This window comes from Chionomys nivalis, chromosome 7 (assembly GCF_950005125.1).
Source record: "Chionomys nivalis chromosome 7, mChiNiv1.1, whole genome shotgun sequence".
In the NCBI taxonomy this organism is placed as follows: Eukaryota; Metazoa; Chordata; class Mammalia; order Rodentia; family Cricetidae; genus Chionomys; species Chionomys nivalis.
The window spans coordinates 67,797,131-67,823,785 of record NC_080092.1 but is presented as its reverse complement, the minus strand read 5'-3'; the positions used below and the strand labels follow the sequence as shown (position 1 = coordinate 67,823,785).

At 40.6% G+C, this 26,655-nt stretch overlaps 1 protein-coding gene across 1 annotated transcript in view; it reads right to left on the bottom strand.

Moving 5' to 3' along the window:
* Trim37 (tripartite motif containing 37) overlaps positions 1-23,478 on the bottom strand; it is a 103,458-nt gene extending 79,980 nt beyond the window's left edge. The window contains 7 exon segments of the mRNA XM_057775894.1: positions 3,800-3,923; positions 5,482-5,604; positions 9,180-9,267; positions 12,709-12,825; positions 17,894-17,934; positions 20,388-20,489; positions 23,071-23,478. Coding sequence (XP_057631877.1) covers positions 3,800-3,923; positions 5,482-5,604; positions 9,180-9,267; positions 12,709-12,825; positions 17,894-17,934; positions 20,388-20,489; positions 23,071-23,205 — 730 coding nt within the window. The 5' untranslated portion in view covers positions 23,206-23,478.
* Positions 23,479-26,655: the final 3,177 nt, after the last annotated feature.

Genomic DNA, 26,655 nt, shown 5'->3' with positions numbered 1-26,655 from the left:
CAAGATAGCCAAGGATACACACACATACACACACACAAACCTGTCTCAAAAGAAAAGAAAAAAAAAAAGAATGCAAGGTCACACTTGGCTATATAGCCACTTTGAGGCCAACCTGAGCTATGTGAGACACTGGCTAAAATTAAATAGTAAGAAAGAAGAAATGTAGGCAGAGGCAGGCGGATCTCTGTGAGTTCGAGGCCAGCCTGGTCTACAAGAGCTAGTTCCAGGACAGGCTCCAAAACCACAGAGAAACCCTGTCTCGAAAAACCAAAAAAAAAAAAAAAAAAAAAAAGAAAGAAGAAATGTACAGTGACAGTCTTGAGTTGAATCTGAAGTATCCCAAAATAAATGAAAATAAACATAACTCTGAGACTGTGCTTTTAATAGAACGTTAATCTTTTCTCTAGACTAGATGCTCCTTTGGGCAGACACAATAACAACTTCAATCAATTAGTCTCAAATTTCTTCCCAAAATTTAACTTTAACTTAAAAGAGGGATATAGTTAGTAAATATGCAAGATGCTTACCATTAAATTATAACAAAAGTCTGTCTTTTAAGAAAAAAAGGCAGTTGGGCAGTGGCAGCACACACCTTTGATCCCAGCACGCAGGAGGCAGAGGTAGGCGGATCTCTGAATATGAGGTCAGCCTGGTCTACTGAGCAACTATTCTGGACAGTCAGGGCTACATAGAGAAACCCTGTCTCGAAAAAAACAAAACAAAATAAAACAAAAAATAATTTTAAAAACCACAGAAAGGCAAAGCCAATTATTTAACTGGAAAAGAACCCTAATCCAAGAAGTTGTTCAATTACGACATCAAGAGGCCTTGGAGCTGGCTCAGTGAGTGAAGTACTAGCTCCGGAGCACCCGCACCTGGCAAGGACAGCAGTGTGTGCCTGTGACTCCAGGGCTGGGGGGTGAAGGGACAAGTAGATCCCTGGGAACTCAGTGATCAGTCAGGACACCCAAAACAGCATCCCAGGCTCAGTGATGGATATAAATACAGTCCCAAAACAGTAAGGTGAAGAAACTGGAGAAAGAGCTCAATGGTTAAGAGTATGTACTGCGGGGCTGGAGAGATGGCTCAGCGGTTAAGAGCATTGCCTGCTCTTCCAAAGGTCCTGAGTTCAATTCCCAGCAACCACATGGTGGCTCACAGCCATCTGTAATGAGGTCTGGTGCCCTCTTCTGGCCTTCAGGCATAACGCAGAAAGAATATTGTATACATAATAAATAAATATTTAAAAAAAAAAAGAGTATGTACTGCTCTTGGAGAGGACCAAGGTTGGTTCCTAACACCCTTGTCAGGGCAATTCATAACTAGCAACTCCAGCTCCGGGTGGGGGTAACCAAATGCCCTCTTCTGGATTCTTTGGGCACCGGCATTAACATGTACAAATATCCATACAAAATTAAAAATAAATAAATAAATCTTCTTTAAAAAGTTAAAAATAGTAAAAAGGGGTTGGGAAGGATACCCCAAACTTTAACCTTTATCCACTACATATGCACACACAAAGTTTTGTATTTACATACACACACATGCATATACCACAAATACACACATACATTTCTTTTTTTTTTTGGATTTTCGAGACAGGGTTTCTCCGTAGCTTTTGGTTCCTGTCCTGGAACTAGCTCTTGTAGACCAGGCTGGCCTCGAACTCCCAGAGATCCACCTGCCTCTGCCTCCCGAGTGCTGGGATTAAAGGCGTGCGCTACCCCCGCCCGGCCACACATATATTTCTTAACTATATTTTAAAAACCTAAACTGCTGATATACTTGATTTTTGGTTGATTAAAGAGGAAAACTTATAAACAAAAGGTAATGCTACATGCAAGCATGCATTTGGTAATTATTCAAAATCATATTAAAAGTCAAAAATACTTTAAGTAGCTTATTTGCCTTAATATTATTATTATTTTTTAACCAAACAGGCATAGTGGTGCTTTTAATCCTAGCACTCAGGAGACAGGGAGAAGTGGATCTCATCTCTGAGTTTGAAGCCAGCCTGATCTTCATAGTGAATTCCAGAACAGCCAGAAACTAGTAAGACCTTGTCTCCAAGAAAAAAAAGGTAAATTTTAAATTTTTATTTTTTTGATTGTGGGGGGTAAGGGCCATTCATGCAACAGCATGTGTATAGCAGTCAGAGGCAACTTTGGGAGTCAGTTCTCTCCTTCCACCAAGTGGGCTGTGCAAACTGAACTGAGATCATCAGGTCCGGCAGTCAGGGCCTTTACTGGCTGAGCCATCTTGTTAAATAATAGGAGTCTTTTCTTTTGGGGGAGGGCATGGTGACAAAACAGGTTTTTCTCTGTATAGTTCTACCTGTTCTGGGACTCACCGAGATCTTCCTGCCTCTGCCTCCTCCTGAGTGCTGGGATCAAAGGTACGTGACACCACTGCCTGGCAGGAATCTTTTTTTTAACTGTGGAGGGTGGGAGTGGGTGGGGTGTGGAGGGTTGTGTGCGTATGTAATGTGTGGATGTTTGTTCTGAGGATTACTATGTATGTAGAGTTGGTTCTCCCCTTCTACTTCTTTTTGCTTTTGCTTTTTCGAGATAGGGTTTCTCTGTGTAACTTTAGAGCCTGTTCTGGAACTTGCTTTGTAGACCAGGCTGGCCTCAAACTCAGAAATCTGCCTGCCTCTGCCTCCCAAGTTCTGGGAAATAAAGGTATGCACCACCATGCCCAGCCTAAACAAAATATTTTAAAACTACCACATTTGAAAAAATAAAAAACAACCTGAAGTCAGATTGTATAAATTAATAATATGAAAACATCCATGAACTAATGCATGAATACCCAAACTGAAAGATACAGTGAAAACCCTGGGAAAGAACAGAGCATAAAATATTGTCATACCTTATTAAGGATTATATATATCATTTTGAGCCATAATGAAAATTATAAAGCTAGTTGTATCAGTAAAACACTGCATAATTTAAGATTACAGTTTAAGCCAGTTCTAGGCCAGATTGGTTGAGGCTACACAGTGAGAGCCTATCTTTAAAAAGATAAATGAACAAACCAACAATAATCAAAAAAAAAAAAAAAAAAGAAAGAAGAATGAAGAAACCTTTGAAGGACCCAAAGAATAAGCAATATGATTAAATATAATTTAGATTTAAGGTAAGACCTACTTAAAATCAAATACCTTGAATTTAAAACTCTCAGAAAAAGCTAAGATGGCTCATATTTACAAACATCAGCATTTCACTCTTTCTTTTCCCCAAGACAGGGTCTCTCTTTGTAGCTCTGGCTATCACAGAACTCACTCTGTAGACCTCGAGCTCACAGAGATTCACCTGCCTCTACCTCCCAGCCTAGTATTTCACTTTCCTTTTTTTCTTTTTTGAGACAGGGTTTCTCTGTAGCTTTGGAGAATGTCCTGGCAACTAGCTCTTGTAAACCAGGATGGCCTCAAACTCACGGATATCCGCCTGCCTCTGACTCCCGAGTGCTGCGCCAACACCACCCAGCAGTATTTCACTTTTAATGAAGACAGAATAAAAGAAAAAGAGACACTGATAGTGAATTTTTTTTTCTTAGTTATAGAAGAAAAAAAAAGCTACCTATTCACTGAGGTTCACAGACTATTTAGGATTTTCATATAGTGGCTGTGAAAAAGTTTTTGATAATTTCTCAATAGAAGTCAGATTTGTAATCCAGATTATACAGTATGGAGTTGCCTATAATCTTAAGATTCCTTTTAGTCCTAACAACTCATCAATTTACTCCTTAAAGACTGCAGCACAAACAAGGTCAGGGTACCACAGTCTCCAGCACTCACCCATGAGTGTTATGAGCTTATTCTTCAGCTGCGTATCTAATCGTGCAATCATCATCTCCACTGCATTCCTAATCTCCCGAACACGCTCATCCTTTGCATTTCTTACAGCTTCTACGTTTCTTTCCTGGAAGATAAACAAGAACATAATGCAAACACTGTGATTACTCCTAAAATCCATTAATTCCTTTTTTAAAATTCATAACCAAAATTTTAATTGTACTGCACAGGTAAAACTGCTCTTATAAAAAAAATCTGTAAATCTGGGGTCAGAAAGTTGACCTGGGAGGTGAAGATGACTGTCACCCACCCTGACAATCTGAACACAATCCCTAGAATCTATGTAGTAGAGAAAAAAAACAATTCCTTCAAGATGTCCTCTGACTTCCGAACACAGGTCATAGTAGCCGTACGTACGTACACACACAAACACAAAATGAGCCATGGCGGCTCATAACCAACTTTAACTCTACTTCCAAGAAATCCAAAGCCTACTTCTGAACTCCAAGGGCACCAGGCATGCACATGGTGCTCATACATACACAAAGGCAAAACATTCATACACATAAAACAAAAAAATAAATCTAAAAGAATAAATGTTTTAAAATACTTCACTCACTGGAAGCAGAATCCTCCCAAAAGCTGGGGATTTAAATACTGAATGATTACGAAGTCAATACTGGGGCTATATGAGTATGTAAACCTAAGTTTGACCATCAGCATCCACATTCAAAAGTCAGCGCTGTAGAGGCAAAGAAGGGGAGAGGGGTCTCTAAAGTTTGCTGGCCCATCAGCCTTGCCTAATTGTTGACCACAAATTCACACCAAGAGACCCTGTCTCAAAATACTAGGTAGATGTCTCCTGAGGAATGACACCTGAGGATGACTTCAGGCTTTCGCATGCACCAATACCCCAACAAACACACAGTGTCAATAATAGCACTACTTAGACGTCAATTTACCCTCTAACAAGTAGATTTTTCTAATTTGCTACTGATTATCTATAAAGAACAATTCCTGGGTTAGAGAATTGGCTCAGAACCTTAAGGGAGTTGCTATGCAATCCTGACAACCTAAGTTCACTCCCCAGAATCCACAAAATTGTCCTCTGACCTCCATATGTGCACCATAGCAAAAGTACACCCACACAGTTACACATACACACAACAATAAGAAAGAATACATTTGGGGCTGGAGAGATGGCTCAGTGGTTAAGAGCATTGCCTGCTCTTCCAAAGGTCCTGAGTTCAATTCCCAGCAACCACATGGTGGCTCACAACCATCTGTAATAAGGTCTGGTGCCCTTTTCTAGCCTGCAGACATACACACAGACAGAACACTGTATACATAATAAATAAATAAATAAATAAATAAATAAATAAATAAATATTTTTTTTTAAAAAAAGAAAGAATACATTTGATCTTGAAAGAAAGAAATAAAAGGCAATTCTATGGTTCCAACTGATCCCTATATGCCAGAGCAATGGGTATAAATTCTACTGTTTGAAGCTGACTGAGATTTGAGGTTTATTGTCCCATCAAATCTTTGAACTTTGAAAATCTTGACATATAAGTTATACGACTCTCATATAACATATAAGCTATAAGACTTTCAACATATAAATTATATAATATACATTATAGAATCAAAAAAGGTTATTATTCTCATGTAAAAGTAATCTTACCACTTCTTGAACTAAGCTGATCAGTTCCATGAGACGTCGACGAAGCTTGGCAACCTCTTCATTCACCTTAGTGACATGCTGTTCATAAATTTCTGCCAAAGGTTTAAACGTGTGTCCACCATGCTGCAGAAGTCAATATGAGCAGTGTGAGGTTTCATGCACTCCAGCTATATTTACATTTCTCTTTAGCATTTTACAGACAATGATCAAACTGGTAAATATTTTCAAATGAATTTCATCTTTTTATATCACCATTATTTTCTTAACATAAGCCAGTGTTCCCAAAAAATTACCTAGAAAAATGTAGTAAATCCATCAAAAATCTAAATACTAGACATTAAAAAAATAATGGAGTCAGTCATGGCAAAACATACCTTTAATCCCACCACGTGGGAGACAAAGACAGATGAATCTCTGAGTTCAAGGCTAGCCTGGTCTACAAAGAGTTCTAGGACAGGCCACCACAGAGAAACCCTGTCAGGGGTATTTTGTTTAGTAAAAGCATCCCACCATGGTCTCCAAGAAAAAATTGTGAATTTTTTTTTTGTTTTGTTTTGGATTTATTTTATATGTATGAAGGTTTTACCTGAATGTCTATGTATGTATACTATATGTACGCCTGGTACCCCACAGAGATCAGAAGATGCCCTGGAACTGGAGTTATAGATGGTTATATAGATGGAGTTATGGATGCTTATAAGCCATCATGTAGGACTGGGAATTGAACCCAGGTCCTCTGCAAGAGCAACAAGTGTTCTAAACTGATGGACCGTGGATTTTTTTTTTCCTCTCAAGACAGAGTTTCTTTGTTATCGACAGACAGCAGAACACAGCTCTGCTGACTTCCTCCCAGGGTTCGGTTAGGTTGCCTCAGAGTAGCGAAAGGGATCTTAGGATAGCTCTAGCCTGAGGGAAGACTCACATGTTTGCGGCTCTAGTCATGTCTCTTTATAGTTCTGCTTTAACTTCTTAGTTCTAATTCTCTATCTTAACTCCTATTCCAATTCTAATTCTCGCACGTGTGCGCATACCCATTCATTAACAACTTCTTAAGAATAAAAAAAAAACTACAAGGAAAATTCTCAGGGACACAGGCATTCTTTGAAGATATGTAGCAAAACTTAATCAGCTGGTTTGTAGCTAACCACAGCTTCAGCCGTGAGGAACTCTCAGTCACCTCTTAAAGGGCCTCTACAAAAGCTAAAAAGGGAAGAAACTAAACCAATGAAGAGACCTAAGGAAGAGGCAAAGAATATGTGTACTATTTTATATTTTTACGTGTGATTAATAAATAATATCTGGACTTGATTAATCATTTAGGTGCTACTGATTTCTTGAGGGACTATGATATAACGAGGACACGCACCTGCAATACCGCCCTAATTCACTATAAATCTCTGAAGGACTTATATCTAGCAAGGCCAGACACCTGAATTACCCTGTGAAAATTCCTCCTGTGATCTCTCCACAAGGACTTCTGCCTGGCCAATTCGTCCTGTCATAGAATTAATTATAGAGAACAGGTTTCTAAGTTTTTTTTACTGCAGTGTGGGACGAAAGGTTTGACTGTCTTATTTGCATTAACTATAGTTTTGGGGGGAAAATCATTCTACTAACAAAACACAGGAATATTGTGCAAGACATGTACAGAATACACTGCAGGGGAGCATGTTACCAAACAAAAGAATCTACAGTTAGAGACAGCCAGCTATTCAAAAGGCAGTATTTTTCATGGGCCATGCCTACGTGAATTCAACGTCCATCAGACAACTGATCTGCTGAGTAACCTTGCAGATCCTACGACTCTGTGTAGCCCTGGCTGTCCTGGAACTCTCTCTGTAGACCAGGCTGGCCTTGAATTCAGAGATGCACCTATCTTTGCCTCCTGAGTTCTGGGATTAAAGGCATATGCCACCACTCCCAGCTGATGTGGATTTTTTTTTAAAGATTTATTTATTTATTACATATTTATCCTAAGTGCCAGAAGAGGACACAAGATCTCACTATAGATGGCTGTGAGCCACCATGTAGTTTCTGGGAACTGAACTCAGGACCCCTGGAAGAGCAGCCAGTGTTCTTAACTTCTGAGTCATCTCTCCAGCCCCTGATATGGATATTTTTAAATGCTGATTCTGAGGATGTCTCTTGAGCCTCTTATAAAACTAGCTTAGACAACAAATTGTGGTACTTAAATTTTTTCCAGTCAGTACATAAGAATTCAAACTCAGACAAAGCTCTCTGACTGAGCACTACTCAACCAGCTCAGCCTGCCATATTCTCTGTAAAATAGCCACAGAATGATCAAGTCCCATAATTAACATGAGTTAGGCAATAACTGATGTAGATAAACTTTTACTTCCCCACTAAGAATCTATTGTTTTAGTCTAGGGTTAGAGGCCAGTGATAGAACACTTTTTCTAGCACATGGGGGGTTCTGAATCTCCAACATGGACAAAACAAAAACTCTTACTGTATTCAATCTCAACCTATTTATGCTGTTGTACTAAATATAAATGACTTAATTAAGTAATGGAACACAGATATTAAGCAAAAGCTGCTTCTAGAAAGGCTACTATGAATACTTCGGACTTGATAAAGGTAGGTTGGCTTAAAAATCTTTTAGCCAAAATAACAACATCTTGAATTTTGCAGGCAAATGGATGGAGCTAGAAAATATCATATGGAGTGAGGTAATCCAGATACAGAAAGACAATTATCACATGTACTCACTCATAAGTGGTTTTTAGACAAAAAGCAAAAAAATCAGCCCACAAATCACAATCCCAGAGAACCTAGACAACAATGAGGACCCTAAGAGAGACATAAATGGATCTAATCTACATGGGAAGTTAAAAAAAAAAAAAAGACAAGATCTCCTTAGTAAATTGGGAGCATGGGGACCTTGGGAGAGGGTTTAAGGGGAGGGGAGAGGCAGGGATGGGAGCAGAGAAAAATGTAGAGCTCAATAAAAATAAAAAATAAATAATATTTTAGCCAGACACCATATAACTATATCTCAGGACTAGGGACGCTGAAGCAGAAAAACTTGAAGTTTAAGGCTAGTCTATCCTACATAGTGAGATACAGTCTCAAAAAAAAAAAAAAAAAAAAATCAAACATCTTTTAAGCCAAGGAGAAGATTGCATGCTGGTAGTCCAACCTCTGGATGGTGGGAGGAGGCAACAACCCTGGAACAGTGAGGGTCTCTGAACAAGATTATAAAAAGAAACTAAAAAATAAAAATGTTAGATAATATAGCTATTTGCACTCACATTACTTCAGAAGCATCTAAAGTGTAAAGATCAACTGACCAGTACCCAAATCAAAGACACTGGTCCTGGCCTGAGGATGTAACTTACTGACATGGCACTGACCCAGCAAGCATAAGGTCTGGGTTCAATCGCCAACATCACAAAAAAAGGAAGGAGGAAAGAGGGAAGGAGAAAAATAAAAGTTAAATGTGAACATATATTTTATAAACATTAAGCTATGAAAGCAGTATCCATCCTATATCTACACTCCTGACCAAAAAGTGTCTTCAGGAACAACAGAAGGTACAATATCTCTAAAATGCATAAGACAGGAACATTTTTCACCCAACAAAGTAAAATGATGCTTTATTCCATCTAATCAACTAGTTATACCAATGCCTTCTAGTATCTAAACCAAAGGATATATGCTGAATTTGTTCTGCTCACCATTCCTCCCCAAAGTGCACACTGATGGCAGATACACTTCTTACAAGTCCAGCAAAATACACTGAGTTTTTCATGGTGATTTTCACATCTATACAATATAAAAAGAAAAGTTAAAACTGAAATATAATTTTCAAGAAAATCCTAAGCTAAAGCAAACAGATCTCTCAATTTGAAATGGTTAAAGCATCATAAAAAAGGTAAAATGCATTCAACAGCTTCTAATAATTAGGTTAAATTACACATGGACAAAATTGTTAAAGTACTTTTTTTATTAATCTAAACCTTAAACAAGCAAATTGCAGATTTATTTCTAAATAAAATACATACACCACTTCCTTTTATCACTATATACAAAAAATGCTATTCCACTACTGCTTAATAAAGACTCAATCTTTTGACAAAAGCAAATGCATATATCTACAAGTACTTTTCAAACAACTTGTTATGGGATAACGCTCCTGTACACTGTAAAGATTTGTCACTAGTATTGGTTTAATAAAATGCTGATTGGCCAGTGGCAAGCAGGAAGTATAGGCATGGCAACCAGACTAAGAGAATTCGGGAAGAGGAAAGGCCAAGTCACAGTCACCAGCCAGACTCATAGGAAGCAAGACAAGAATACCTCACTGATAAAAGGTACCAAGCCATGTGGCTAAACATAGACAAGAATTATGGGTTAATCTAAGTTGTAAGAGCTAGTTAGTTAATAATAAGCCTAAAAGCTAACAGGCCAAACAGTTTATAATTAATATAAGTGTCTGTGTGTTTCTTTGGGACTGAACTGCTGTGGGACCAGGTGAGACGGAAACTTTTGTCTACAACAAGACATACAATGTCAATACAAGGTCATCATGAGAAATGAACTATTCAATTTGAAACTTTCCCTTAATACAGATGTTCACATACAAAACAACGAAGTTCAATTCTGTGACAGACATAACTGTGCTCTCCCCAAAATTCTTACGATGAGGTCTTAACCTTCAAAGTGACTCAGTAAGAAAGCAGCCACGTACAAGTCAAGGATAGAAGCGTCACCAGAAACCAGCCTTTCATCAAGTACCTTGATCTTGGATTTCCTGCCTCTAAAACTACAGAAGGGGGAAAAAATCCCACTGTTTAAACCACCTAGTCACCTACCATATTAATATAGATACTTACTTTACATGATATATAAAATAACCCAAGATATGTAATACACATGGGAAGCTAAGGCTTAAAATTAAAACAAAACAAAAGATTGTCAGACTAGGAAAATGTAGGACATTTATTCCTTTTATGAGATGCACTAATGAAAAAAAGTAAAAGCCCAACAAAAAAAGACTTTTCCAAACAGTGATATCTCATCAACCTACAGGGGAAAATATTCAAAAGGTCACTGATGAGATGTGTTGTTACACTTAAATTACTCTTTCTGGTATGACCACCATAAGGCTAAAATAAACACGCTTAAGAGTTCAATTTAGGTCGGGCAGTGGTGGCGCACGCCTTTAATCCTAGCACTCGGGAGGCAGAGGCAGGAGGATCTCTGTGAGTTCGAGACCAACCTGGTCTACAAGAGCTAGTTCCAGGACAGGAACCAAAGCTACAGAGAAACCCTGTCTCGAAAAAAAAAAAAAAAAAAAAAAAAAGAGTTAAATTTAGCAAGCCAGGCATGGTGGTGCACGCCTCTAATCCCAGCACTCAGGAGGTAGAGGCAGGCAGAGCTATGTGAGGTCCCGGACAGCCACACAGAGAAACTCTGTCTCAAAAAACAAAAACAGAAAAAAAAAAAAAAAAAAGTGCAGTTTAGCTAGAACAGTAGTAGAATAATACTCAGTTTTATATAATTGTGGACTTGCTCAGCATCAACTGAGCAAAGTGGCACAAACCTGTAATCTCTACACCAGAGAGTACAGTATAGAGAGACTGAAGCAGAAGAAAGGTTAAACTACAAAGTGATTTCAAGGTCAATCTGGGATACAAAGCAAAAGCTGGTGCATGCACGCGCACACACATACATACACGCACGCACGCACAAAACCAAGAACAATCCAGTTTAGTCTCCTCCCATTTCTGTGGTTACTTCCTTTGCTTCTTCTTTAAAAATAAAAAAAAAATGATTATTTTTTATTACTTTAAATTATGTGTACATGTATCTGTTTGTGAGTACGTTAAGTGTAGGTGCCCATGGAAGAGAGGCATTGGATTCCCCTAGAACTGGTGTTACGGGAAGTTATAAGCCACATGAGTGATAGGACTCCAACTTAGGTCCTCTGCAAGAGCAGTATACACACTCTTCACGACTGACTCAATTCTCTAGCCCCCATGCTTTTATTTCTATATAATAGTAATAATAACAATGCTAAATTTAACATACTATGTAGTTATCTTTTAAAATTTAACATTCCTGAAATTTCTAGCTTTCTACTTTTGATCTGTTTCTAATAACCCTAATACAGATATGACTGATATCTGCAACATGCAATATAATGCCTCATTCTTTTTTTATCCAAAATTTGCATCCACTATACTTCCTTTTTAAAAAACATCTATTTATTTATTTATTTATTATGTATACAGTGTTCTGCCTACATGTATGCCTGCAGGTCAGAAGAGGGCAACAGATCTCATTACAGATGGTTTTAAGCCACCATGTGGTTGCTGGGAATTGAACTCAGGACCTTTGAAAGAACAGGCAGTGCCCTTAACCACTGAGTCATCTCTCCAGCCCCCCACTGTACTTTCTAACAAGACCATACCATTGTATTATTGCTGTGTTCCCATTAATTAGTTAAACAGAAATCATCTATTCATTTGCCTTTGTATCAACTAACATAACACAGTACTTTGTTATGGGTGAATGGTCGTGAAATAAATATAGAAGCAATATATAAAGAAAAACTTTAGATATTAAGCAACAAATGAAAGAATTTAAAAGGTTAGCATTAACTTTCTCAGTTATAGATAAAAGAAAATTATCAATACAGTATCATTAGACCTTCAAGTCAGGGAGCACTTTCACATGCATGTGACCCTAGATTTAATTCACAGTACAAACACAGGGTACACACACAAGTCAATCATTTAAATGTATGCATACAGATATATAAAGTGTCAATAAAACTGCTGTATATAGATAATAATCTTGTACACTGTAACGATTGGTCACTCGTGTTAGTTTAATAATACACTGACTGGCTAGTAGCCAGGCAGGAAGTATAGAAGGGATGACAAGACTAACAAAATTCTGAGAAGAGCAAAAGCACAGATGCAGTCACCAACCAGAGGCAGAGGAAGCAAGATGAGAATGCCTTACTGAGAAAAGTACCAATCCATGTGGTTATACATAGATAAGGATTATGGGTTAAGTTGTAAGAGCTAGTTAATAATAAGCCTGAGCTAATAGGTCAAACATTTTATAATTAATTTAAGCCTCTGTATGTTTCTTTGAAACTGAATGGCTGCGGGAGGGGGTGAGACAGAAACTTCTGTCTAGAAAACAACACGTGGCATAACGTATTAACTACTGAACAAAAGACCAATCACATACTTGTCCTTCTCGTTTTCTTCATGCTTGGTAAGACTGCACAGTTGAAGAGTATCAAGCTGCTGTGTCACTTCTTCTGCCCAGCGACAATTCACTAGTTCCCGTAGCTGAAGTGGAGCACTGAAAAGAAAATCCATACACATGTATGTTCTAGCTCAGACATTCAAGATTTTTCTAAAATAAGTATTCCTCAAAAGAGACCACAATATTATTAAAACAGTAAGAAAAGCCAAGTATGGAAAAGCACATCTGTAATCTTAACACTAAGGGTATAGAACTGGAGTTTAAGACCCATTTGGGTGAAATAATAAGTTATTATTTAATATAAATACAATAAATAGTAATATAAATATATATTTAATATATGTATTATGTTATATAATAATAATACATATAACAAATGTGTAGCTTGGGCTACACAGGGAGGTTCTGTATCAAAAAAGCAAAGAGGCAATGAAAAGTATGCTTTGCAATTCATTTTTCTCATATTCATACATCACACACACAAGATGCAACAACGAAACAATAACAATGATAATTTAAATTATAACTTTTTAATTACTTAGGCTAAATTGGACTATACAAAATGATAGCCATGGGCCTGGAATACAGTTGAGGAGCAGCATATAAATGCTATTAGTATGAGTTACTTCCTGAATTCAAGACATAGATCACCAAAACAACAAGAAATTAATGGCAATAACTGGTCAAATGTGGCTATTTCATTAAAAAAAAAAAAAGGAAAAAAAAAAAAAAAGGTGGGCCAGTTACTGGTGGTATACACCTTTAATCCCAGCACTTGGAGAGCAGAGGCAAGCATATCCCTGTCTACAGAGCGAGTTCCAGGACAGCCAAGGCTGTTATACAAGAAACCTTCTCTCAAACACCAAACCAAAATATAAACAAAAAAAAAAATGCCTATTGGGGATAAAGGAAGGTTGGATAGGGGAGCAGGGAAACTCATACCTTAGGTAAGGGAGCCACCTAAGGGGTGGCAAGAGACTTGAACTTGGAATGGCTACCAGATGCCCAGGGCAATGTCCCCAGTTAGTTCATTGGGGCACCTGAGGATAGGGAACCTGAAATGAACCTATCCTATAATCATACTGATGAATATCTTGCATATCGCCATAGAACCTTCATCTAGCGATGGATGGAGATAGAGCCAGAGACCCACACTGGAGCACCGGACTGAGCTCCCAAGGTTATAATGAGGAGCAGAAGGAGAGAGAACATGAACAAGGAAGTCAGGACCATGAGGGGTGCACCCAACCACTGAGACAGTGGGGCCGATCTATTGGGAGCTCACCAAGGTCAGCTGGACTGCTACTGAAAAAACATGGGATAAAACCGGACTCTCGGAATGTGGCGGACAATGAGAGCTGACGAGAGGCCAAGGAGAATGGCACAGGAACTTTCAACTGGCGATGGATCGAGATAGAGACAGAGACCCAAATTGGAGCAATGGTCTGAGCTCTTAAGGTCCAAATGAGGAGCAGAAGGAGGGAGAACATGACCAAGGAAATCAGGACCACGAGGCGTGCACCCACCCACTGTGACAGTGGAACTGATCTATTGGGAGCTCTTCAAGGCCAGCTGGACTGGGACTGAATAAGCATGGGTTGAAACTGGACTCTCTGAACATGGCGGACAATGAAGGCTGATGAGAAGCCAAGGACAATGGCACTAGGTTTTGATCCTAATACATGAACTGGCTTTGTGGGAGCTTAGCCTGTTTTGATGCTCACCTTCCTGGGCCTGGATGGAAGTGGGAGGACCTTGGTCTTCCTGTAGGGCAGGGAATTTGGACTGCTCTTCAGTATCGAGAGGGAGGGGGAATGGACTGGGGGGAGGAGAAGAGGAGTGGGGATGGGGGAGGGGAGTGGGGGGAGGGGGCAATGTGTGGGAGGAGGGGAGGGAAATGGGAAACGGGGAGCAGTTGGAAATTTTAATTAAAAAAGAATAAAAAAAAATGGTCAAAAAAAAAATGCCTAATATGACAACACTGAGGCAAGAGGAAGAGTTCAAAGCTAACCTCGGCTACATAGCAAGATTGTCTCAATAAAAAAATAAAATGTCCCGAATCCCATTAGACACAACTGAAGTGCTCCATCGGCACATGTGGCTGGTGGCCACACTGGGATGTATGTAGTAGAGTACAATCACTACAGCAAATTCTAGTTTACAGTGCTCTTGCATAAACTAATATGGCACTGTTGCCTAAATAATTAGAAACAGAAATGCGCTAAATGTCTCTCAATATGAACATCATCTTATAAAGAGTTATCAAACACATTTAAATGACTTACACACACACCATCAGTGACATATTCCCACTGATTTTAGGAGGGGGAAAACTCGATTATAACCTAGGTATGTTCGAATACCTGATTTTTTTGTTTTTTTTAGGATTTTCGAGACAGGGTTTCTCTGTAGCTTTTTGGTTCCTGTCCTGGTACTAGCTCTTGTAGACCAGGCTGGTCTCGAACTCACAGAGATCCGCCTGCCTCTGCCTCCCGAGTGCTGGGATTAAAGGCGTGCGCCACCACCGCCCGGCTCGAATACCTGATTTTTGACAAAGAAGTAAAAACTATCAAATGGAAAAAAGAAAGCATATTCAACAAATGGTGCTGGCATAACTAGATATCAACATGTAGAAAAATGAAAATAGATCCATATCTATCATCATGCACAAAACTCCTGTTCAAATGAATCAAAGACATCAACATAAAGCCAGCCATACTGAACCTCATAGAAGAGAAAGTGGGAAGTACACTTGAACGCATTCGCACAGAAGACCACTTCCTAAATATAACCCCCAGCAGCACAGACACTGAGAGAAACAATTAATAAATGGGACCTCTGAAACTGAAAAGCTTCTGTAAAGCAAAGGGCATGGTCAACAAGACAAAACGACAGCCTATAGAATGGGAAAAGATCTTCACCAACCCCACATCAGACAGAGGTCTGATCTCTAAAATATACAAAGAACTCAAGAAATTGGTCATCAAAAGAACAAATAATCCAATAGAAAAAAGGAGTACAGACCTAAACAGAGAACTCTCAACAGAGGAATCTAAAATGGCTGAAAGACAATTAAGGAAATGTTCAACATCCTTAGTCATCAGAGAAATGCAAATCAAAACAATTCTGAGATTCCATCTTACACCTGTAAGAATGGCCGAGATCAAAAACACTGATGACAACTTATGCTGGAGAAGTTGTGGGGGAAAGGGAACACTTCTGCATTGCTGGTGGGAATGCAAGCTGGTACAACCCCTTTGGATGTCAGTGTGGTGATTTCTCAGAAAATTAGGAAACGACCTTCCTCAAGATCCAGTAATACCACTTTTAGGTATATATCCAAAGGATGCTCAATCATGCTACAACGACATGTGCTCAACTATGTTCATAGCAGCTTTGTTTGTCATAGCCAGAACCTGGAAACAACCTAAATGCTCCTCAACCGAAGAATGGATAAGAAAAATATGGTACATTTACACAATGGACTACTACACAGCAGAAAAAAATGATAGCTTGCAATTTACAGGCAAATGGATGGAGATAGAAAACATCATATTGAATGAGGTAACCCAGACCCAGAAAGACAAATATCATATGTACTCATTTATAAGTGGTTTTTAGACATAAAGCAAAGAAAACCAGCCTACAAATCACAATCCCAGAGAACCTAGACAACGAGGACCCTAAGAGAGACATACATGGATCTAATCTACATGGGAAAAAGATAAGATCTCCTGAGTAAATTGGGAGCATGGGGACCATGAGAGAAAGTTGAAGGGGAGGTGAGAGGCAGGGAGGGGAGCAGAGAAAATGTAGAGCTCAATAAAAATCAGTTAAAAAAAAAAAAATTGAAAAAAATAAAGCTACGTATGGAGCATACTCCTGTAAATTCTATCACTACAGAACATGGTTGCCAAGAGGTCAAGTTTACCCTTACAGGTGGAGGTCAGCCTGGGGTACATGAGAACCCATCCCAAAGAGTAAACAAATGACAAGCAAGAGAATCACAAACAGTAAGTACTATATTTGTCTGGTTTAAGAAAAGGTATATAATTGTCCGGTGATGGTGGTTCACGCCTTTATTCCCTGCAGTCAGGATGCAGAGAAAGGTGGATCTCTGAGTTCGAGGACAGCCTGTGATGGAGGAAGGTCATTGGCTAATAAAGAAACTGCCTTGGCCCATCTGATAGGGCAGAATTTAGATAGGCGGAGTAAACAGAACAGAATGCTGGGAGGAAGAGGAAGTGAGCTCAGATGCAGGGCAGCTCCTCGGAGAGACAGACGCTATGCTCTCCTCTCCAGAGCAGATGCGAAGAAGCTCCGACTCAGGATGGACGTAGGCTAGAATCTTCCCAGTAAGCGCACCTTGGGGTGCTACACAAATGAATAGAAATGCGCCAAGCAGTGATTAAAAGAATACAGTGCATATGTTGTTATTTCGGGTATAAAGCTAACCATGCGGGAGCCGGGCAGGACGAAAAGCAGGCCCGCAGCTCATACTACAAGCCTGGTCTACTAAGCAAGTTAGTTCCAGGTCAGCCAGAGTGACACAGAGAGAGAGAGAAAAGAAAAGCTATGTAAGAATATACACCACCAGCATATAAACTTAGCATGCCTGTCCATTTCTTCTCAAAGTGATTTTTTCCAGTTGATACGGTCTCAAGCTGACCCCAAATACATTTCAAAACTCCTGCCTCCAGAATTCTAGGATCACAGGTTGAGCTACCAAGCTCGGCTTACGTTTTTTTATTTAAATTAAAAAGTTAAGAAGGTCAGGTGGTGGTGGCGCACGCCTTTAATCCCAGCACTTGAGAGAGGCAGAGGCAGGAGGTTCTCTGTGAGTTTGAGGCCAGCCTGGTCAACAAAGTGAGTTCCAGGACAGCCAGTGCAGTTATACAGAGAATTCTTGTCTGGAAAGAAAAAAACAATGTTAAGCTACACAATCACTATGTAAGAAAAACATGGGCACAACACATAAAATGTAGTCAGGATACAGTTCCTGCACTTCTGCTTCTAAATCTACTCATCATCTTCTATTCAACTTTATCCCTAAGGAAAAGAAATGTGGAAACTGCAGGGATGGAGGGAAGGACAGTTTGCCTTTATGCATCCCAGGGCACCCTCTTTTACCGGTTTCCATATATGCAAACAGCAAAACACTCACCGACAATGAGGACACTGAGCTCTCTGCTCTGTCAGCCAGCGCTGAGGAGGCAAAATAATTAAAGTTTGATTATAAAAACATCATTACTTTATATATCTAATCATTATAAACTACATTTAATGAGTTTAACTCTCTAGTGCCTAATTTATTTTAGAGATACAGAAATAACAGACAATCTACTACTCATCACTATCATTACAGGAACAATTTTCAAAGGGATAGAATTTATCCCAAAATAGTACAGAGGCTACTCTCCCATAGGAAAGCAAGGGATTCTAGGGCTAGCTCTAACTCACGAAGATGTAACCTTTATAATAATGCCATCACTCCACTCTCAAAAGTAAGCCGCAGTGATTTTTTTTATAACTAATTACAAACCACAAAGTTTAAGGTAGTACCAAATTTAGTTTGTAAAAAGCAAACTAATTCTAAGGTACACATTATGGGCATGTAAATCAGTCCTAAAAACATAAGTAAGCACTATGGCCGGGAGGCAGAGGTAAGTAAGTGGATCTCTGTGAGTTCGCTAATTCTAGAACAGCCAGAGCTACACACAAAGAAACCCTATCTTGGAGGGAAAAAAAAAGTCACTGGTGTCCAAGGTTATAAGTCTGAATGACAGGCAAAACAAAAGACATCAGGGTCAGTTTGAAAAAATAACATAGCTGGGCAGTAGTGGCGCACGCCTTTAATCCTAGCACCTGAGAGGCAGAGGCTGGCGGATCTCTGGGAGGTCGAAGCCAGCCTGGTCTACAAATTGAGTTCCAGGAGAGTCAGGGCTGTTACACAGAAAAACCCTATCTTGAAACCACCCTCCCCGCCCCGCCAAAAAAAAAGAAAAAAATTTATCCTAAGTAAGTTCAAGATTCTGGAACGAAATGAAGTAAGACATCTTAAAAGTCAATGCTATGCTAAAACCATTGCTTTGTGGTAAAGTCCTTGCTGGTCACCATGTTTAACAGCACCCCACACAAAGATAAATAAAACCAACGCTAAAGGACTAGATCCAGGACCCATAAATAGATGATAGCTAGAGCTGCAAAAGTAAATCCAATATCTCACAGTAAGTAAATGCATTTAGAAAGAAGGAAGAGGAAAAGGTAACCAAGAATCGGCCAGGTTCAACACAATCCCCAGAGGTCACAAGCACTTTCAAAGAAACTCAGTCTAGATAGACGCTACCAAGCTTTCACTACAGTGATGGAGACCGATCCATCTCTATAGTTGCAATTTCATAACTGAAAAGACCATGTACACTGGGTGATAAACTACTACAAGAGGGTAATATTTTCTAACTTCTCAATTATCTTTTCACTTATTTCCCAACTAGCCATTGGGCAGATTATTCACCTAAACCCTACAGCTAAGAAAACAATGCTAAGAAAGATAAAGTTTCCCCCTTTACCAATGTGACAATCAGTTTCATATGTTGAACTCTAAAACAGACTTAATTAGATTAAGTTAATCTTAAAAAGATTCAATTCAGCTCCAATATCTGCTAGTCCTGTGACTAGAAGAAAATCATTTGGGTGCTATAGAGATTACTCTTGACAAAGGGACATTTTTCTCTTTTTCTTTTCCTTTGTGTGCTTATGAAGGTCCGGACACCCTGAACTAGCTGGTCCTCTTCTTACACTGTAAAACTAACCCTGGATCGCCAGGCTTAGAAACAAGTAGTTGACTTACTAAGTACTAAGTCATCTTGTCATGGCTGAGAATACTAGCTGCCTTTCCAGAGGACCCAGGTTCAATCCCCACCACCAACATGGCAGCTAATAACTGTCGGTAATTCTGCTCGCTGGAGATCTGATGTGCTCTTCTGGATTCCAGGAGCACAGTACACACATAATGTACAGACATATATGCAAGCAACACACACAATATACATTTTAAAATGATGCTCTGTTGAGAAACATTTATTAAAGAAACATTTTAAAGGGATGCAAAATATGGTAAGAGAAAGGGAAGCCGGGCAGTGGTGGCGCACGCCTTTAATCCCAGCACTCGGGAGGCAGAGGCAGGTGGATTTCTGTGAGTTCGAGGCCAGCCTGGTCTACAAGAGCTAGTTCCAGGACAGGCTCCAAAACCCTGTCTCAAAAAACCAAAAAGAAAGAAAAAAGAAAGAAAGGAAGGAAGGAAGGAAGGAAGGAAGGAAGGAAGGAAGGAAGGAAGGAAGGAAGGAAGGAAGGAAGGAAGGAAGACAGACAAGAAAAGACAAGAAAAGACAAGAAAAGACAAGAAAAGAAAAGAAAAGAAAAGAATAGAAAAGAAAAGAAAAGAAAAGAGAAAAAGGGTCATGGTTAATACTTACAGTACAGCATTCAGGAAAAAGAGGCAGGTGGACCTCTGTGAATTTGAAGGCAGCCTGGTCTACAGAGTAAATTCCAGGCCAGCCAGAGCTGCACTGTAAGACCTCAAAACAAACTGTATGATCTCAAAACAAAACAGTTAACAAAAACAAAACTGAATGCACATAAAAAGAAATACAACTTACCCTAATACAGCTGAAACAACAAAGTTTGGAGCAATGAGGACACAGCCGAGCATCCCGCAATTTCTCCATGCAAATGAAACATCGGAAAACCTCAGCAATGCTCTGGAAACAAAAGATACAGTAAGGCTCTCAGATTACACCAAATCAAGCGCAAAGAGCAAGATAAAAAGACTTCAATCAAGGTCAGGCATAGTGGTGCACAACTTTAATCCCATCATTCAGGGGGCAGTGGCAGTAGGATCTCTGCCAGTCTGAGACTACATAGTGAGTTCCAGGAATCCCTGAGCTACTCAGTGAGACCCTGACTCAAGAAAAAGAAAAAGGAAAAGAGAGAGAAAGAAACCAATTCACCCAGCATTTACACTTGGGGCTGATAGTGCCTCTCAGCTCTTACTATACTCCCCATCAGAACTTTGGCCAATCAGAATATCTGGAAAACAAGCATAAGCTTGATCATGATCCTAAGAAAATATATGGACTAAGAAAGTGGCTCAGTTAGTGAAGAGCCTGCCTTGGAAACAAAAGAATCTAGCGTTCCCAGAATCCAGGAAGAATCCAGGATGGTGGTAGGTGTATGCCATCCCAGCTATGGCAAGACAGGAGACAGAGACAGGCAGATCCCCAGAAGCTCACTGCCAGCTAGCCTGGCTAACTGGTGAAGTTCCAATGAGACCCTGTCTCAAACAAAAGGTGGAATATAATCACCAGTGGGTCTCCTCTGACCTCCATACGTGTATCATAAACACACACACACACCTGCACCTTGATGAACACACATGTGCGCACGCACACACGTACACACACACGCAATAGGAAAACATGAAATGCAAATATAAATTTTATGTAGAAATATCTTCCCTGGGGTACGTTAAGTAAACCATGGCAGTTACACAGATAGCATGTAGAAATACACGGTAGTACAGAAACTGTGTGTGGCAGTAAGAAGCAAAGGAAGGTTGCATGACTAAATACACAATGAGTACTAGTTCTGCAACTTCACAAAAGAGATGAGTGGCTTTCGTAATTACGAACGGGGATTTGTTTTTAAGAGACAATAGTCTACTACAGAGCTCTGTCCGGATGGCCTGAAAACTCCCTGTACTCACCATCTTCCATCTTGGCCTAGAAATCAGAGATCTGCTTGCCTCTGCCTCCCAAGGGCAGGGATTAAAGGAATGCACCACCACACCCAAACAGGAAATTTTCACAAAGATAACTGGAGCTGGCAAAGTGGCTCAGCAGCGAAGGCTGCACCATCAAGCCCAAGGAGCCCACATGGTAGGAGAACTGACAGCTGTCCTGACCGCCACATGAGCACATCAAGGAATGCCTGTCTAGGCTCACTCAAAATAAAGAAAAACATATTTGGAAAGATATTTAGGTTAGTTATTGGAAAAATTTTCTGGCCCAAAGAGAAACTAATTCAGAATCCGATTTTCTGTCCTGATGTAATCAACTGATTATGTGAGCCCGGGAATCTGCATCTACTAAAAATTTTAGTGTCACTTCTGACTTCTGACATCTAGTTACCAATAAAAAAAAAATTGTAAACAGGAAAGTTTTTAAAAGGCTGTAAACAGAAAGAAAAAAAAAACCCACAATACCATTCTTCTTTGCAAGTTTCAGAGGAATATATCCTGAAAGTAACTGACAAGTTAAAATTAAAAAACAAAACTAAAAATACTGTTGTTGTATATCTCAAGTTTATTTTTGCAGAATGACGTTTGTTTTTACTCCATCCCAGAAGAATTAAACTCTCCTAAAAACCAAGAAAAGTTTACAAAACCTTTCTACGGCTTTCACAAAAGCAATTAATGATACTAATCATTACTGCAAGCCGGAACCTGAGAGATGGGAACTCTAAATGGCTCTGAGAAAACCACTGGGTGAATTGGGTTAATCTCAAGTGCAGTGCTCACTCAGTAAGTTACCTCTTACTCATCACACACACACACACCCCAGACGGGGTTTCTCTGTGTAGCCTTAGTTGTCCTTGGCTGTCCTGAACTAAGGCCTTGAACTCACAGACTTGCGGCTGCCTCTACCTTCCGAAAGTTGGGATTAAAGGTATGCGCCACCAATGCTCGGCCTCCTTACTTTTTTGTTTGTTTGTTTGTTTTTTATTTATTTATTTTTTGCCTCCTTACTTTTTAAAAGCCAAAATTACATAGTACTTTAGTGTCTGAAAGGTTCAAATTTTAATTATCACTACATAGCATAGTTGTATCCCCCTCCAAAAAGCAATCTTTTTGATGCTTCTAGCTCTCATGAAAATATCCCAACCATGAAGTCATTCTACAAGAACCAATGCTGGAAACTAGTCTTTAGGACTGTAGTGTACGAGAGGTGTGTGCGTATCCTACAAAATGTACCGCTGAGGGTGAAAATAATCATTCCGAGCAAGTCGTGGCGCGAAAGCAGGGCAAGTCCTTCCGATGAATTTGCAATTTTGCTCTGGAAAGGCTCAACCTGCGAGCAGGGACGAGCAGACGGGCCAAGGCAGCGCTGCAAACTCTCAGCACCTGACTGCGGAACAGCTTCAGCACCTGGCAGCCTGAGGGCAGCAGAAAGCCGAGGGCCAGGCTGCCTCCCACAGGGAAGGCGGCGAGAGCATGGCGCCCCGGATAGAAAAGGCTCCCCGATGGCGAGGAGCCCAGCCGCCACGCTCCGCAACGCCCCTCACCTCCACACTCTGCTCGTCCATTGCCTCCGGCGCTCGGCGGGGCCCTCGGCGACCCCCGGACTCCGTGGTCTGCGCTGTCAGCCGCCGGCCCGAGGTCGCCAGCTCTACTGCGCCCACCTCAGCAGGCTTCCACATCAGTGCCACCTCCGTGCCCCATCCCGTCAGGTTCCCCGCCGGCTAACCCCCATTTCGCCATTTTTATCCGCGCCAGCCCTGGGGCGGAGACGGTGGGCTAGCGGTAGCCGCAGCGCCTTCCAGCCGCCTCAGCCGCCGGCCGGCGTCCGCGTGGGAGCCTCGGCCCACGTGACGCCGGCGCGCGCGTGTGGAACGGCCGCGGGGCTGGGTCCGCGGCAAAACCGGCGCTGCAGGGAATTCGCAAACACCAACGGTAACCAGGGCAGCTAGAGGCGCGGCAGCCGGGAGAGCGTGGTGCGCACGCTCACTCGGCGAGGCGGGGGTGAGAGGCGGGGCCCGGGCTCCCGCGGTGCGTGCAGCTCGCAAGCTTGGGGAGGCGGTGCGGCGGGCCTGGCGTCCGCACCCGGCTCTCAGGTTTTACCGCCCGAAAGGCCGCAGCCGCTTAATGAGCGGGAGGGCCTCAGTTGGAAGCCACGCCTCCAAGTAGTAGGAACTGGGAGATGTTTGCGCTCTCCGCAGCCTCTGTGCTGATCTCTGTGGTCTGCGGCTCACTTTAGGAACCCCTGGACTCGTGGTTAGGGTGTTTGTTTTCCGCCTCTGGGAGGCGCAAACTTTAAGCATTTTTGTTTTGTTTTGTTTTTTAGACTTAGTTTCCTCTACCATAGGAAATACAGTTCGAAAGCTCCAATTGCGACCAAGCAGTTTCTTTTTTCTTTTTCTTTTCTTTTCTTTTTTTTTTTTTTTTTTTTTTTTTGGTTTTTCGAGACAGGGTTTCTCTGTGGTTTTGGAGCCTGTCCTGGAACTAGCTCTTGTAGACCAGGCTGGTCTCGAACTCATAGGGATCCGCCTGCCTCTGCCTCCCGAGTGCTGGGATTAAAGGCGTGCGCCATCACCGCCCGGCACCAAGCAGTTTCTTTTGGCTTATTTCGACACAAGGTCTCTAGTTCTTGTTGGACTGGATATATGGTATAGTCTCGAAGCTTCCGGAGTGTCAGGATTGCAGGCGCTCTACCAAGTCGGCTTCTCATTTTAGGGAGACAATTAGACCTACATCCCACCCACTGCTCTCTTCTTTCTGCTACTGGGGACTAACGTAAAAAAAAACTGTATTAGCCAGGCGGTGGTGGCGCACGCCTTTAATCCCAGCACTTGGGAGGCAGAGGCAGGCGGATCTCTGTGAGTTCGAGACCAGCCTGGTCTACAAGAGCTAGTTCCAGGACAGGCTCCAAAACCACAGAGAAACCCTGTCTCGAAAAACCAAAAAAAAAAAAAAAAAAAAAAAGCCTGTATTCATCCTTCCTAGGCTAACGCCTCTAGTTTCCTGCCCGAAGAGACAAGTTAGGTTGAAGAAATTGAGGGTGTGTGAGACAACAGGAGGTCAAATGCTTAAATCTTAATTTTTCTCGTGACTTCCTTACATAGTTATTTATAAACTACAATCTAGAGAATAATCTAGAAAGAAATGAACCATAGACAAGATTGGCAGGCGCTAGACAGATGGCCGAGAGGTAAGAGCACTTGCTGCTCTAGGGGAGAAGCAGAGCTTCTGATTCTACCTTTGCACTCATAGCCTGCAACTCCAGCTCCACCTCAGAAACCAGAAATCACATGCACACATATGAACATGACCGAAAGTAATCAACACACAATTTAAGAAAAGCAGAGGTTGAAAATGCGTTCACTTCAAATCACTATTGTCTTGGAAACAGATGCAGGTTGACAGTTGTGCAACTGTCTGTATTAACATGTTTGGTTTTGTTCTCACGTAGGGAGGGGTTCATGTGGCTCGCACTGACCTGGAACTTGCTTTGCAGCAGATGCTGGCCTTGAACCCTCCTACACTTCCTTGGTGCTGGGATAGTACAAAGGTGTGCCACGTTCCGTTTACACTTTAAAATTATTAATTTTGTTGTGTAAATTTTACCTCAAAAATTTTGTGGAGGCCTGGTGTGGAGCCCTTAATGACTAGACAGAAACAGACAGATCTCTAGGAGTTTGAGGCTATCCTGGTCTACATAGTGAGTTCCAAGTCAACTAGGGCTACATATTTAAACTCAAAAATCAGTAAAAAAAATTGATTGTGGGAAATAATATGGCACTTGGAATTCTCAACAACATGGAGAAATCCTTGCCCTCAAGTATATCAGATAGATGACAACACAACACTACATAATATGCATTAAAAATAGGGTGTGATATATTGCCTACCAACCCAAAATGTTTAAGAAATTAGTTTTCAATCTGTAATAATAAAACATTAGAGAAATCTGCAACTAGTTAGGGGTCTTTGATCCTAAAGACAGTCAGATTGTGGTTAACGTGGGCAAAAAAGATATTGGTAGTTGGTCAAGTTAAGATCATTTATCAGAATCTGAGTTAGGAAGTCTGAAGCTTGCGGGAGAAGATTGAGAATCCGAAATGAAGCCAGTCAGGGCTATATCTTAAAACCAAAAAAAAAAAAAAAAAAAAAAAAAAATTGAGGCAGCACTTAGGGGCTGACTTTGCTCTGCCCTTTTCAAAAAGACATCTCCCAAAATGCTTTTGCTTTTATAATTTATAACTATACAGATTATCAATAAGAAACTGAGCAATGGCTACACAATGAAAGCCTGTCACCCCAAAACAAAACTGAGCAAAAATCACAGTATATCAATAGAGCAGTTATGTTTAAAAGAATGTTCACGGTCGAGTGGTAGTGGTGCACGCCTTCAATTCAAGACTCAGAAGAGCCGGGCGGTGGTGGCGCACGCCTTTAATCCCAGCACTCGGGAGACAGAGACAGGCGGATCTCTGGGAGTTCGAGGCCAGCCTGGTCTACAAGAGCTAGTTCCAAGACAGGAACCAAAAGCTACAGAGAAACCCTGTCTCGAAAATCCAAAAAAAAAAAAAAAAAGAAAAAAACTCAGAAGACAGAGGCAGGCAGAGCTCTGTGAGTTCGGGGCCAGCCTGATCTACAGAGTGAGTTCCAGGACTCACTCCAAAGCTACCCAGAGAAATTTTGTCTCAAAAAACAAAAACAAACAAACAAACAAACAAAAAAAAACCACAAGAATGTTGAATATATGATATAGGTCATGAAATCATAGAGTTAAAATGTCAAAACTATATACATCTACAGTGCAATGTATGATTACAGACCTGTTTTGTTTTTAAAAAAGTCATTATACTTGTATTTCTAAATATGTTAAATACTATTATAAATTCAATATGAATACATACAGAAATAGATAAGGAAATTGATTACAGATTACTTCTGGAAAATATGCATTATACTTGTATTTCTAAATGTCTTATATACTATAATATAACATAAAACACAATAATAAAGCCAGGCAGTAGTGGCGCACGCCTTTAATCCCAGCAGAGACAAGCAGATCTCTGTGAGTTCAAGACCAGCCTGGTCTACAAGAGCTTCCAGGACAGGCTCCAAAGCTACAGAGAAACATTGTC